The sequence below is a fragment of the Notamacropus eugenii genome, chromosome 2 (genome assembly GCF_028372415.1).
Source record: "Notamacropus eugenii isolate mMacEug1 chromosome 2, mMacEug1.pri_v2, whole genome shotgun sequence".
NCBI classification, from domain to species: domain Eukaryota; kingdom Metazoa; phylum Chordata; class Mammalia; order Diprotodontia; family Macropodidae; genus Notamacropus; species Notamacropus eugenii.
The window spans coordinates 530,889,270-530,905,094 of NC_092873.1; the positions used below are offsets into that span (position 1 = coordinate 530,889,270).

Here is a 15,825-nt window from a genome sequence, read left to right on the forward strand (position 1 = left end):
TAAATAGCAAGTATTTTCATCTTCATTTTTCTCTCAAAAAAAGTTCTGAAATCTACAATGAGATCCTGTTTTAAATGTGTCAAGAGCTGAACAGACCGGGAATCTTCTTTTCAAATTTAACTTCCTTAAATCAAGCTCTTTTGCAAGAAGATATTCTGTATTAGTCCAATGTGGGTCTTAATTCTATCAACAAGTTGGATGCTATAATGACGTCTCTAAGACATGCAAAGCTGCATGCCAGACGTCACCAAGCACTCTCTCAGCTAGTTTCTGAGGGTGCATGTCGACGAAGGAAGACATTGTGTGTGCTGAGTTTTTATCTAAGTCCCAGGACATCTGGAAGTAACCAAAACTGAATGCTGGTACAAATGAGGGCACCCACAGATTAGAGGAAACAGTGAGCTGTTCAGATGTGACCAAAACTTTAATTTGCAGTGGGCATGATACAGACACTTTAGTAGTAAGAGGGCATAAAGAAGTACAAAAAAGCCAAGTTGGGTTCACTTAGAGCTCTTTCCCTATGGGATATACCATATGTTTCTTCTTCAGCAAACACTTCAATCAAAATGAGTTATACACAACAGGGAAATTTGGATTCTCAACATCAGAAAATAAATGTGAACAGAATTATTTTTAAAAACCACCCACTGAACACCAAAGTGAATCTTCTCCTGAAAGTTTGCTGTTGTACAGATCTCCACCTGCTGAGCCAGTGCTGATGCGTCACTTGTCTAGAACCTCCAGTCTTCAGAAAGCTGCCTGGGGCTCTGAGAAGCCAATTGACTTGCCTGGCGTTGGCATCAGAACCAGGGCTCTGCATGTCCTTGGAACTTTATATCACAAATTCTTAGTATTATCAACCAATGTTGTTATAACTTTTCCCACACAACACAAAGAAAGATGACAAAATACTCCCACATAAAAGTCCAAACAGCACACACCTAATAAAAACAAAAATGCTAAAACAAAACAAAACCCACCCCTCAGTTTTTACAAAAATTCTCTGTCATTATAAAAGAAATGAACTTTAAATAGGAATGATATTTGCTTTATAGAAACCACTATTACCTTTTTAAAATTTCAGAACTTTTAAGAATGAACGTATAAACGCACAAGAAAGCTGTAATAATCACCATAAAGTTGTTACAGATTATTTCAACGTAAAAATAATATTTAGTGGTAATAGGATTGTAAGAACATTTGCTTCCTGCCCCAGATAAATCGCAGCAATCATAACTGATACACCATTTGAAGAAGCCATCGGAGGAATGCCAGTGAATCAGGCCTCAGACAAGACTTTAACGCTCCCCGCCTCTGAAGCACGCAAATCCATCAGCTGGCCAAAGATGACCAAATTCCAATTAAGTAGGAATCCGATCTCTTAAATACTCCAGGAGAGCATCTGTTCCTTTAGCTAAAATGGCTGCTCGAGGAATTCGGAATGGATTCCCCTCCAGCAGAAGGGTCCTGGAGAAAGGGGAGAAAGCAGGGATTGTTTACTTTCAGTGAGATGGATTTCCCTCTCCAAAATCTAAATCAAACATTTTTAAAATAATATTTTTCTCTCCCCTGCCCCCCAGACCACATTTTGAAACTGGGCATCTGACCAAAATCTAACTAGACTAGAGGTCTACTGTCTGTGTCACAGGTGATCTATTGATGAGCACAAACTCAATTTGGCTCAATTTACCCAAAATCTGGAATGACTGAGGGCCTATTTCTCTCTAGCCACTTGTACATAGTATTAAATTGTCTTTAATTAAGATAATGTTTGTCTCCCCCTCCAACCTTCACTGTCTACATGCATCCCCACTAATTCATATACATACTGCTACCACCTGCTCCTTATATTGTTAAAGATGTGTTACACCTAATGAGAGCATATGGAAAACTTTTCTATATGAAGTTCCAGTTTTTCACTGATTCACTGATTTTCATAGTTCATTTTAGGTCAGATAGAGTGTTCAGAGGCCATCTAAAACCCTCATCCTGTTTTTGAGTGACATGCCGAAGGTCATACAGGTGGTAAAGCTGGGATCACCACTGCTACCATCTTCTGGCCTATTTCCTTGCTAACAGAGTTAAGGGGCTCATGGGCCTCTGGCGTTCCCCAAAACGAAAAGTGTACGTCCTGGTTCTGACCCATGTGTGTGCTTTGTGGAATACCATCAAATATCTGGTCCTAAGCAAAGGATCAACTAAAGGACTGAAGATACCCCAAACTGTCTATAATCATCTGGGAGTGTGGGGAGGGGACACAAGACTCATGAACTCCAAGTCACTACAGTCATGACACTAAGCAACAGCGCAGCCTCCAAGAAATGGATCTCCTCTACACACGAATCAATTCCACTGAGAACCAGGGCAGTGCCATTTCAGCTGATGCTCTGTGACGAGGTGGGAGAGGCAGGAGCAGCAGGAGGTGCCATGGGGAAGCTTGGGACCTGGCAGGACCGAGAACCTCCAAAGTCCCCTTCTCATAATATGAATTTATTATGTAGTATCAAGTAAACTCCTAGAAAGTTTAAACTCTCATCCTATTCAAATCGAAGCTCCGGATCATTCTCCTACACAGAGCTGCATCTGGAATCAGACAAACTGGATTCTAATCCTCGCTCTGACATCTGTGTAGCAGCAGGCACCCTGGCACACACAGGAGGGCCCGCTGCATGGGTCCTTAGATCTGCTTTTCTACTTTTGAGAGGTCAACAATCAGCTTTAATTACATTCAGCAACAGAGAAATAAAGACCAACAGACAGGGCTTCTAATTGTTTGGTCATAAGGAATACATACATCACAGATCCAACTGTCTGACTACTACATACGGACATGGTGACCAGAGAGAGAAGCACTGACATCTGGGTTTTCCAAGCTGGGGGGCTCCTTCAAGGCTACCCAGAGTCTAGTCTGGTACACGAACCTTCTTCTAAAGACTAAGGGCCAAAGCAAACCCTCCCCTCAGAGCATATGTACACTTTCCAGAGCCGGACCCAGGGCTTTCCTACAAAACAAGCCTCCCTTCATGGGCTTCAGGTGAGGCCTATTAATGGGAAGGGAAGATCTTTCATTCTAATTAACATCACAACTTGCTACTTGGGGATGAGGAAGGTGCTTAACACCTACTTCAGGACCTGATTTGGGCCTTTTCTTGAAGCACAGGTATGTTGCTTTTAGTATCAATTAGAAGAAAGTGTACATTTTTTATGACATGCAAGTCAGATTACTAAACTTGGGAAGGTGTCTTAACTACTCTCAGCTTCAGTTTCCTTAAATGTAAAATGAAGAGGCTGGACCAAATAGGCTCTCAAGGTCCCTTCCAGTTATAAAGACACAAACTTCTGATGCATGTGCTAAGTTGTAAATGTATGAGTACAATGAAGATGCAATGAGCAACAGTCTAAGCATGTATGAGCAGCTGAAAGCCATGTCTAGCTAATCTGGCGCCTGGTGAGAGGCGTAAGGAGTCCTGGAGGATACTTCATTGACCAATTTCAAAGCTGCTGCTTGGACAAGCATGCTGTTCAGGGGAAAGGGCTCCGGCCTCCTTGTGGATCCTTTGGAAATGACCCCACTCAGATCCCTCTGCGCTAAGTGATGGGAGATGTTCCCTGACTGACGGGCAGAGATGTGCCCTCTTCTTCACAGGCCGGAGCTAATGAGTGAGAGTGAGGCCAACCCAAGCATCTTGATCCCCTGAATCTATTTGTAAGACAGAGATGATACCTCATCAAGGCAACAACAGCAAAAATGAATTTGTTGCCACCAGAACACACCTGACCGGTCTCCTTTCCTTAAACTAGTAAGAAGAAATACACATCCACACAGTGGGGAAAGAGGAAAATGCTTCAAAATGCTCTGATTTTAAACTCCACCTGGAAAGTCAAAATGACAGTGTCTCTCCATCTTAAGAAATAGAAAACTACCCCACTGTTATTTCAAAAAATTTCTTTAGACCAAAACCCATCCCTAAGCCTTCCTCAAATAGGGCATCAAACCCAATAAACAGGAACCTCCAGAAAATACTGGTGTGTTACATAAGTTTCCAGGTTGTCATTTGTTTTCAGTCCAGAATCAAATGTTTAGAATCGCTCTTACTGTTGACAACAGTGGGGGGTTACAGCTCAATTCCAACTCAAAATTGGAGAGGAGGAAGAAAAATAAAGAGAATAAAAACAGCTCACATTTATCTGGTGCGCTGTGGGCCCAGCACAGTACTAAGCGCTTCCCAATGATTGCTTCCTTTGATCCTCACAATCACCCTGGGAGGGAGGTGCTGCTATCATCCCCATTTTACAGATGCAGAAACTGAGGCAAACAGGTGAAGCAACTTGCCCAGAATCAAGCAGCTACCTAGTGTCTGAACCTGATTTTGAACTCAGCAGCTCCGGACGGACCTGGTGTGCTGGGCCCTCAGCTGCCCTAGAGTTCAAGTAAAATGGGATAATTTGGACCAAAGAAAGACCCAGTAAGATTTAATTGGAAACTTGAGGCTTTTCTCTTGACTATGAAAAGATGAAGTAGGAAATAAGACAGTAAGCAGACACTGACTGAACAATGCTCTGGAGGGGCTGGCCCTTCTGCCAAGCTGACGAGGCTCTGAGGAGGCTCCACTGCTAGTCTTTCAAACCCACAGCTTCATTCTGAACTCTGGTTTCTAAAACCTTAATTAATGCCCTAATCCCTGAGGTTCGTTATGATGTTCTTTAACAAAAAAAAAAAAAAAAAAAAAAAAAAGGCCATGGTTAGCCTATAGGCCCAAGCTTCTGCCCAAACCCACTGGTAAAACTCTGGCCCAGAACGCTGCTCCCCAGGGATGCCCCTCCACTATCACCTCTCCTTTGACAGGAAATCTGCCCCAAAGAAGCATGCTTTTATTTCAATCAACAAGGTCATCCAATCACCTCCAGAAGTGGGCTGGTCTTACCTGAGACTCACGCAGTTGCCCAGTTCGGGTGGGATGTGGAGGAGGTCATTGTTCTGCAGATCCAGAGTGGCCAGCTTGCCCATCTGCTTCAGCTGCAGAGGGTCCACAGATCCAACCTGATTGTTACTGAGGAGGATCGTTTCAAGAGTCTGCAATCGATACAGAATACTGGGGAACGTTCTGAACCTGTGAAGAAACTCAACTTAGTCATTCCAGAGGCCAAAATAAATTCTCAAGATGGACAAATGAAAAGGTAAGACATTATCTTTAAACTTAAAAACCCTTTCTTTCAAAAGCTCTTTTATTTTTGTTTAACAAAACAAATAAGTATTACTTTTTCAGTATTATGCGTTAGGAACATTGAGAAGAGCCCCCCACCCTCAAGGAGTGTGTACTCTGGAGGAGACGTGGGTGTTTCACCCTCCTGTCCCTGCCCACTCTCCTCTGGCTCCTGGGCCCAGCTCCAGTCTATTCACTTCACAAAGCCATCCTAGAGCTCAGGAATTCCTCCCCCCATTGCAAGGCAGATCTCTCACTGCCTGTATGATTTCATACATGGGAACGGATCAAGAAGGCAGAGAATAGAGATGAGTGTCTGTTGAAAAGTGAGCATTCACTAAACAGAGTGGCAGGAGAGAAAGTCCCATGGGTCTTAAATGCCAGGCTAAATAGCTGGGCCTACGGCCAGAACTGGCTATTGATGGAAGACTTGGACACCGATCCCAGCAAATTCTGGCTGCGCGAACCATGGGCAAGTGCATAAGCTCTCCAGGCTTGAGGCAGGAGATAATCACTGGGCCACCTCCCTATCTGCATTGGTGCAGTTTCTGCACAGGGAGTTCCTTCCACTAATGAACCCTAAGTCTCAAAAAACAAAAAGATTGCTCTAAATCACTACTGATAAAGAGAAATGCAAATGAAAACATCTCTGAAGTATCACCTCATACTTGTCAGATTGGCTAATATGACCAAAAAGGAAAATGGCAAATGTAAGAGGAGATATGGGAAAACTGGAACACCAATACATTGCCGGTGAGTTGTGAACTGATCTAAGCATTATAAAGAGCAACTTGGAACTATGCTGAAAGGGCTATCAAACTGTGCTTACCCTTTGATCCAGTAATAAACATCACTACTAGGTTTGTATCCCAAAGAGATCATAAAAAGGGAAGTTTCAACCCACATGTACAAAAATATTTATAGCAGCTCTTTTTGTGGTGGCCAAGAACTGGCAATTGAGGGGATGGCCATCAGTTGGGGAATGGCTGAACAAGTTGTAGTATATGAATGTAATGGAATACTCTTGTGCTGTAAGAAATGCTGAGCAGACAGACTTCAGAAAAACCTGGGAAGACTCACATGAACTGACACTGAGCGAAATGGGCAGAGCCAGAACATCACATATAATAGCAGCAATGCTGTGTGACAACCGACTTAGCTTTTCTCAGCGATGCAATTATCCAAGACAATTACAAAAATTACAATTACAAAAGATTCATGATGGAAAATGCTATCCAGAGAAAGAACGACGGAGTCTGAATGCCGATCAAAGCAGACTATTTTCTCTTTTGTTTCTTTCTTGTGAGTTTTCCCTTTTGTTCTGATGATTCTTCCACAACATGACTAATGTGGAAATACTTTTTCTTTGTGTTTTGGTTTTTTTTATTTTTTGTCCTCTACTTTTTTTAATATATTTTTTTATTTTATTTTCAGCGTTCTACAATCACTACCATATAACTTAGATGTTTTTCTCCTTCCTTCTCCGAGATGGCATACAATTTTGTGTGGGGTCTACACATACATTCCTATTAACTACATTTTCACCATAGTTATGTTGCAAAGAAGAATTAAAATGAATGGGAGAAACCATAAAACAAACCAAAACGTAATACAAAAGAAAATGATCTGCTACATTCTGCAATCGAATTTCATAGTTCTTTCTCTGGATGTGGAAGGCATTCTGCCTTAAGAGACAATTGGGAATTTTTTAAGTCCTTGCATTGCAATGAAGTTCTAAGTCTACCAGCAAAAATCCTTACACACTGTGGTTGTTGCTGTGTATAAAGTTCTCCTGGTTCCGCTCCTTTCACTCGGCATCAGTTCATATAAGTCTTTCCAGGCCTCTCTGAAGTCTTCCTGTTCATCATTTCTTACAGCACAACAGTATTCCATTACATTCATATACAATTTATTCAGTCATTCCCCAATTGATGGGCATCCCCTTGATTTCCAGTTTTTGGCAACTACAAAGAATGCTGCCATAAATATTTTTGTACATATGGGACCCTTTCCCATTTTTATGATCTCTTGAGGATACAGTCCTAGAAGCAATATTGCTGGGTCAAAAGGTATGCACATTTTTATAGGCCCTTTGGGCATACTTCCAAATTGTTCTCCAGAATAGTTGGATCAGCTCACAGCTCCACCAACAATGAATTAGTGTTTCAACTCTCCCCACGTCTTTTCCGACATTTATCATCTTCCTGTTCTGTCATGTTAGCCAATCTGATAGGTGTGATGTGGTACCTCAGAGCTGTTTTGATTTGCATCTCTGTAATCAATAAAGATTTAGAGCATTTTTTCATATGACTACAGACAGCTTTAATTTCTTCCTCTGAAAACTGCCTGTTCATATCTTTTGACCATTTATCAACTGGGGAATGACTTGTATTCTTGTAAATTTGACTCAGTTCTCTATACATTCTAGAAATGAGGCCTTTATCACAGACACTAGTGCAAAAATTCTTTCCCAGTTTTCTGCTTCCCTCCTAATCCTGGTTGCAATGGGTTTGGTTGTGCAAAAACTTTTCAGTTTAATATAATCAATATTATCCATTTTGCATTTCGTGGAAATATTTTTAATATGATTATACATGTATAACCTATATCAGATTGCTTGCTTTATTGGGGAGGGAGGAAAGGAGGAGGGAGAAAAAGATTTGGAACTCAAAATCTTGTAAAACTGAATGCTGAAAACTATCTTTGCATGTAATTTGAAAAATAAAATAATATTAAGTGGGGAAAAAAATAAAAAACAAAAAAGACTATTGACAAGATTATATGAGGAACAGATTGGCATCAAAGAGAAACTGGTTACTCCATGCTCCAGATGATAATTATTGGGAACAAAAAAGTCAGAGACTGATGTGACTGCTGTTGTCCTTCCTTCCTTCTCAGAGGACCAGAATGACATCACTGTGCCAGCCGAATGGATCTGAGCGAGGCTGATCAGGACAGTAGGAGCTCACAAGGCTCCACCACAGGTCAGGCACAAACAGTCCATGTGAACATCGGGGTGGATTCTCTGAACGTGCACATCTCAAATTTCTTCTGAGCTACTTCAATTCTACTTTGCTCACAGAGCACAGCAACTCTGTAAATTACGTAATGAAGGAAAAATTGAGAAAATCTATTTACTGGATATACACAGGGATCCAGAATAAGAGACAACTAAAAAGAATTTTGGACCTGGGTGACTGGAAACATGCAATACCACTGCAAGAGGTGGGGCTGGTTTGGGAAAATAAAAATTATTCAACACAATATTCAAAATATGCAACTGCTCCAGATTATGTTTAGCTAAAAGAGAGGGGGAAAAATGGGGTCAAGATGGAAAGAGATCAGGAAAAAGGAAGAGAGGCCGGTAGGGGCAATCAGCATGAAAGACAGAAGGGAGGTGGAACAAAAACCCAAGCATGAAAGACCAGCCCCTTCAGTGCCTGACCCCAGCCTCTGCTGAGACAGCAACCTTCCCAACCACTTAGCACGGCAGCTGCCCACCTCTCATTCCTCCACCTGCCCTTCGTTTTTAAGCCTTTAGGAAGGAGCTGGGCCTTGAGAGCACCTCCATTGGGGGTGCAGCATTGGCCCTTGGCCCTATATCGACAGAGAGATGACAGACTGTGGTCAAAAATGATCAGCATTTTTTTAAAAAAGAGGTTATAAAGAATTTGGATCATGCTGAAATTTCTGGATCTCTCCTTTAAATCTGAAGGAATTTGTACTTTCTGAACAGGTAAGAACAAGAGAATGAAAGGAAAACCAAAGAAATGCACTTCTGATGCCTGCTCTCAAACAGCGCACTGGAACAGAAAAAGAAACACTATTTTTAACTAGTGTGAAAAGCACTTTAAAAAACCCTGCCAACTATCAGTTAAGAACACAGGATAAGTGAGGAAAAGGAAGAAGCATTTATAAAGTAACTACTGTGTGCCAGGCACTGTGCAAAGTACTTTTCTGATGTTACCTCATGTAAGTGGAAAAAAAAATAAAATATTAAGTGGGAGAAAAAAATTAAAAAACAGAGCACTTATGAGAATAAAACAGCAAGATATCGGCAACAAGAAGCTGGCTGCTCCATGCCCCCAATGATCAAAGTTACAGGCTGATGGAGCTGGTTGTTGTCCTTTGTCCTTGAAGAGGACCACAATGGGAACCCCTATTTTACAGCTGAGGAACCCAAGGTCACACAGTTAGTCCACATCTGAGGCTGGATTTGAAGTTAGGTCCTCCTAACTCCAGGCCCAATGCTCTGTACTTTGTAATATCCCACAGCTACTCCTAAAGAGATGGAAGAGATGGATTTGAAACCAACAAGACCAGGTTTCTAAGGGTGGCTCTGATCCTTCCTGGTTGTGTGCCTGTTTCTCCGTTCTGTCCTCTGCCAAATGGGCTGACGCATACTCTCCACACCCCACCATGTGGTTGTGAGGAACAGAGGGCTCTAAAGGGGGTAAGCTGTTGGGTAACCCCATAAGTCTTTCTAAGCTGCTCTGAGGTCACAGGGAGAACAGAATGGAGTCTGTCCATGGGGAGATAGAACCCACTTCTTTCTACTCGCTGGCACTACAGCCTGGAGACGGTCACCTGTCAGGAGACTCACCTATTAAAGGAAAGATTGATAGTCTGCAGTTTCATCAAGGATTCCATCTCTTCAGGCAAAGAAGTCAAAAGATTATTTCTGTGCATAGAAATAAGGAGGAGGGGGAAGGGGAGGAGAGAGAAGGGGAGGGGAAGGGGAGGAAAGAGAGGGGGAGGGACAGAGATTTACTTAGTTTTACAGCTTGAACTATTTCAACAGAAAAATAATGCAAATTGACTTGTCCATCCCCAAGTGTTCCAAGTGTCAGCTCGGCCAGTCACCAAACAGTAACACAAATGTGGCCCCAGCGTGAGATCCCTGGGGGGTGGGGGGCGGGGGGGGGAAGGGCGGCCCTCAGGTCTCCTTCAGAAAGGGGAGAGTCTAGAGTGGCTGTCTCACATACTTAGACTCTGCTTGATTCCTTCTGAGGTCACTCTTTCAGAGTTAATTAGAAGTTCACTTTTGTAGCAGTTTGTCAAGGTTCACTGGTCTAACCACCCAGGACTTTAGGGAAAATAAGAGGTTCTAGGTCAGCTGGGAATCATACCTCAAGGTGGCAGGGACCAGAAAACACTGCAGGAGCAGAGTGTGAGGGCTCTGGAAGAACTTACCTGGGACAGTGGGAAATGCTGACGGGTGAGAAAGTTCATCCAGTACACACAGTATCCCATTCACACAGGAATAATTCCCAGGAGTCTACTGGCATGGGGCCAGAGTCCAGCCCTATGGCTACTAGTGGGGATGGAGGAGAATTGTTCCCTACTCATCCATCTCCAGTCACCAGTAGAGAGGAGCTTTCCATTTTTGTTTCTGAAAACAGACTCAGAACCTAGGACAATCTCTCTAGCCCCTCGGCAGATACATCCTGCACTCTTTCATCTCAGCTGGGGTCGATAACGACAGGGCCCACTACGGATTAATGAAGGAAGGAATGCCTCTTCCATGGTCTATGGTCCCTCCTTAGCTTCCTCCTCCTGTCTCTTTAAAGCACCTTACCAAAGTGGGCTGCCCCATAGCACACAGCACGGAAGAATGACCCCAAAAGGAAGGGAGCCACTGTTTGCTCTGTGCCACGCCTCTGCCTTCCAAACTTCCCTGGGCACACACCAGCTGCCTTTACCAGAAACTTGGGCTCAAAGCTGCAGCTACAAGTAACAATGTGGGCCTTCACAGGACCAGAGCCTCTTTGGTCAAGGAAAGAATCCTTTGTTAATGTAACCCCAGCTCCTCCCAGGTATTTTTTGCCACAGACAGGTTTTCTCTAAGTGACATACATGGACCAACAGGAAATTAGCATGTGGCTGTCTCCACTTCCAAGGTTCTTTTAGCAAAAAGCTGAATGGTTTGTAAACTCAGCTCAGCTCTACTACTCCTAATGCATGTTCAATGAACAAAGCTCCCAACAAGAGCCTTTAAGGTCTAAAGCAGGGGTGGGGATCCAGCAGCCTCCAGGCCCTTTGACTGAATCCAAACTTAATCCCTTTAATAAAAGGATTTGTTCTGTAAAACTTGGACTCAGTCAAAAGGCTGTAGTCCAGGACCTAGAAGGCCACATATGGCCTAGAGGCCACTGATTCTCTACCCCTGTAAAGCTAGCCTACCCACAATTCAAAGATTAGCTTCAATATCTGAAAAATGTGAATATGAAAGGAACTGCAAAAACCTCCCAGGGCAATCAAACCCTAACAAGACAAACCTGATGTCCAGATGGGTCAGTTTTTGAAGCATGCACAATTCTACAGAAATACAGGAAAGCTTGTTAAAGCTGAGATTGACATCACACACAGCGGCCTTCAGCTCCACAACCCTGAAACAAAAGCACACACACCCATGTGGCAACCTCAGAACTTGAATGCTGTCTGTGTCTCTCTTAAGAGTCATTTCAGCTAAGTGACGTGCTTCTATGATTCTCCCCAAACATTTAAACAATTCACATTTTTTTAATTTTCCAAAAATACAACACATCATCCTGGACTCACAAGTGCCCGGTCAGCACGGAGAGCGCTGGGCTTGGGATGGAGTTAATGCAGGTTTGAATTCCTTAGTTACTTCATGTATGAAGTGACCACATTCCACAATGATCCCCAAATCTGAAATCCTCTCATCAACTTGGCTTTGAGGGAAAGTTCATTTAAAATTTTTTTTTTAGCATGCAAGGAATATTTTCATCTCCCAAGTTGGGAGAGATCTGAAACCGTCTGGAGTGAACCTGGAGTTTACCATACTTCCCATGACCATTGTGCCAGAAGAAGTTGCACCAGGGACAGTTCCAGGCCCTCCCAAGCCACCTGTAACTTTCCATATCCAATATGGTGCCAAGGCCTGTGGATTTTCAATCTGCATTGTGTGAATACCCCCTTCCTCTCCTTCTGCGCCAACACTGGCCCCTGCAGGGGACGGTTGGAGCCAGAGAGTGAGACTGTGACCTAGGACCCTACACTTAACGTAAACTACATTAAATGAAGGGAGATGGCAGAAGGAGCTTTAAGTATCCCATGGGAAAATCTGCACTAACCCTGGACTGCTCCTGGCACTTGGCTTTCTTTGGGGATCCACCATTCAGTCCTCATGCCACCGAGGACCAGTCTCAGAAATAAACTCCCCCAATAAATCTATACTTAATATACTTCTATCTTCTCAGTATTCTCTCAGAGGGTCTGCCACCCTATGATAGGGCCTCAGCACAGAAGAGATACTGCCCCCTTCCAACTGGCACAGCTGGCAGGATCCTCTACCCCCCTACACATCTTGTGTCCTTACATTCAGACCCTACTCACCTCACACCTGGGGGGAGGGCAGTCTGCCTACCTCGTCTCTCTGCCCTATCCTCCACCTTCCATTCAGCCACCAAAGTGGATTTTCCCGAAGCCCAGGTCCAACCATGTCACCCCCGCCTCAATAAACTCCAGTGACTCCCTCTTGCCTCCAGGAGCAAATAAAAAATGCTGTTTGGCATTCAAAGCCCTTCACAACCCAGCCCCCTCCTGCCTTTCCAGTCTTTTCATACCTTACTAGGCACTATCCATCCAGGGACATTGGTATCCTGGCCATTCCATGAACACTGCCTCCTTTTGTATCCACAGAGGCTAGCACAGAGCTGGGCATATAGTATGTGCTTAAATGTTTACTGATTGACTGATTGATAGTCTGGTCAAGGACACCGAACCCAACATGGCATCAGCCCAAATGTCCTCTGAAAATGGAAATGGGAAGTAACCTAAGATTTGCTCTAATTCTTCTCGGATCTCTATACTAAAGGAATCTGACTAACCTTTGCAATCAGATGTCATACGTGCCATTTTCCTGACACACAGCTGTCTGAACACTGAGTTACATGTATCATCATCAATGAAAGTTTACTGAGCACTACAAGAGAGTACAGAAAATCATATGATGTCTGGGAAATCTGGAAATGAAGATGAAGATTCTAGGCATAAAAACAATAACAAGGATCGATCTATCCCATGCTGTCAGCAGCTTCAGACAATCTCTCTAGGGTGGCAGTTCTCTGAAATTTTACAAACCCAATGGAAATAGGAACATTGCCCATGCATTAACATGGACTGATCACTGGTTAAGTCCTTGGACCTGTCTTATAACACTGTGTCTGAAAAAAGGACACGAAACACTTAGTTAATAATTGTAATAAGCATTTTCAAAGTAAAATGTGTGGAAAGTAAACAGCTTCTGTTGATGAAAAGCACTTGTTACCACTTCTCTAGGCGACACTTCATAAGAGAAAGCCAAATTCCACTTAAAACAGATGACAGCAAGGACGAAAACATGTCAGCCAGGTAACAAGAGTGTTATTCAGCCCTCCTTTTTGCCAGGCAACACACTATGCTCTGAGAATACCCAGCAAGGCAAAAAGTCAATTCAGTGGGAGAGAAGATGAAAAAGAATCATCCTGGTGCCCAGGTTCAGAAAGTGCGCATTCAGTTCTGTGCACAAACTCAACAGAAATGGTCTCTGGAGCCCAGTTCTTACCTTTTTGGTATTTCAGTTAGGTGATTCTTGCTGAAGTTTATGGAAGTGATAATGTTGCTTCCCACAGCGTCAAATAATTCATCAGGAATCACAGCTGTCTGTTTCTCACTAAAAAATAAAAAGCAAGATCATTTTAGTAAGTGAGACTTTGTCAGTTGCCAAGCGTCTCTTTGCCACTACTGTTCAACTGGGATGAATAAACATTTGAGGACTGAGTCCCTGCAGTAAACTGGGTCAGGTGCTCATCCAGGGCAGTGTCTGTCCTCCTGCAGCTTACCAAGGAGAGAGGGAAGAGCAAACATCTATATATAATGAATAAAAAAGACTAACATGCTGAGGGCAGCAGCAGAAGTGGGGAACACAAACAAATTCTACCTGAGATCACCTGCCGGGAGGTTCTAGGGTGGGCTTTCTGAGAGGGGGCCTTTGGGCTGGATTGTCCAGGGTGGGTCAGGATAGAAGAGTGGGTAAAAGGAGGGTCCAAGAAGAGGGACAAACTTGGGCTCATATTGTTCTGCTCCACCCTCTTCATCCTGATGTAGAATCCCCCAACTCCAGCTTCCTCCAAAGCACAGCTGGGAGACACCTTCCTCCCCACCTCCACCTATCTAAGAGGTCTTTCCCTCTCAAAGTTACTTTGCGACTCTGTATACTGCTTTAGCTTTACTCACTTCCAGACATGTTGCTCCCCCACACAAAATGTAAGCTCTTTGAAAACATGGTTCATTTTTGTCTTTGTAGAGGGTCTTTCACAAAGAAGTGCTTAAAGTTTGTTGTAGTAATAATTCCACATTTATCGAGTGTCTATTGTGTACAAAGAATGCTATTCTAAAAGAGATCCTAAGTGGGGGGATGGGACCATAGCCAGATCATCACAATACACAAGAATGCTGGAAAAGTGCAAAAAGGAAAAAAGGATGGGTGAAGTCAGAAGAAATTAGAAAAGCGCAGCTCTATGGAAAGATCCACTACTGACCACTGGGCTCTGACATGTTTTAACAGTCCTCCCCAGTTGGAAAAGCTAAAGCTCCCTGGAAGACTTTGTCTGCTGTCTAGGCTAAGTCTGGACACACTCATCACCAGCCTGGCTGCAGGCCGAACTCCTGGCCACAACTCTCAAAATCCAGTGTAGGGAGCTTGGGTTGTAATCTGTGGGTCAGAGAAAAAGCAGGGCATTGTTGGAGAAGTATGGAAATTAAGTACACAAATTTCTAATTGCTGATGCATATCCTTGGTTCAGCCCTCCTTTCTGGCATCTTTGTCATAAGAATAGTATTGAGGGAATTCTGAGGGTGCCTTTCTCTGATACCCAGGTCATAGCTCCTCTTGAGCTCACTATCCTGGAGGCTAAGTCACTAAGGAAGTCAAAAATGTTAGCTCAGAAGGGTTGTTCAGTGAGTACAGAATCAGAAAAAAATTCAAAGGCTTTTTTCTCAAGAGGCCTTGCCATCAAGCCTAGAGAGCACCCCATAACAGATCCAGAGCTAGAAAAAACCTCAAGGGACATCCAGAGCCACAGCCTTGTTTGACAGATGAGGAGACTGAGGCCCAGGGAGGTTGGGTGAACTGCCAAGGTTGTACAATTACAAGCTGTCAGGCATAAAATCTGAACCCAGCTCTTCTGGTTCTAAAAGCTAATTTTTTTCCACTGAACTGCTTGATATGGATTATTCTTTTCTAATATTCATGTCAGAAGACTTGGCAATAATTATCTGGAAGAAAATGGTCACAATGGCAAGGGCCTCAAGATCACACCATCTAAGAAATGGATGAAGAATGTTTGCCCCAAACAGACCAGACTTGAGTGAGGACGTAAGACCTGTCTGGAGAGCTCCTGACTGATGAAAACCATCCCCAAGGGAAGTCTGCTGCCTGGAGATGCTGCAGCCTCCCCCTCAGCGGACACTGTCAGCTACAAGATAGAGAAACCCCCTCTGCCATTCTTAAGTGAGTCTCCGTTGCATCCCTTCTACCTGTGAAAAGGTAGGATATATCAAAAAACAACTTTTAAATCAATACAGAACCTTCTATCTTTGTAATTACATTTCAGCT

At 43.3% G+C, this 15,825-nt stretch overlaps 1 protein-coding gene across 1 annotated transcript in view; it reads right to left on the reverse strand.

Moving 5' to 3' along the window:
- Nucleotides 1-405: 405 nt before the first annotated feature.
- LRRC40 (leucine rich repeat containing 40) overlaps nucleotides 406-15,825 on the reverse strand; it is a 48,705-nt gene continuing 33,285 nt past the window's right edge. The window contains exons 11-15 of the mRNA XM_072649826.1: nucleotides 13,774-13,881; nucleotides 11,483-11,593; nucleotides 9,808-9,885; nucleotides 4,926-5,111; nucleotides 406-1,467 (exon numbers count right to left, since the gene is read on the reverse strand). Coding sequence (XP_072505927.1) covers nucleotides 1,362-1,467; nucleotides 4,926-5,111; nucleotides 9,808-9,885; nucleotides 11,483-11,593; nucleotides 13,774-13,881 — 589 coding nt within the window. The 3' untranslated portion in view covers nucleotides 406-1,361. The remainder of the gene's footprint in view (nucleotides 1,468-4,925; nucleotides 5,112-9,807; nucleotides 9,886-11,482; nucleotides 11,594-13,773; nucleotides 13,882-15,825) is intronic.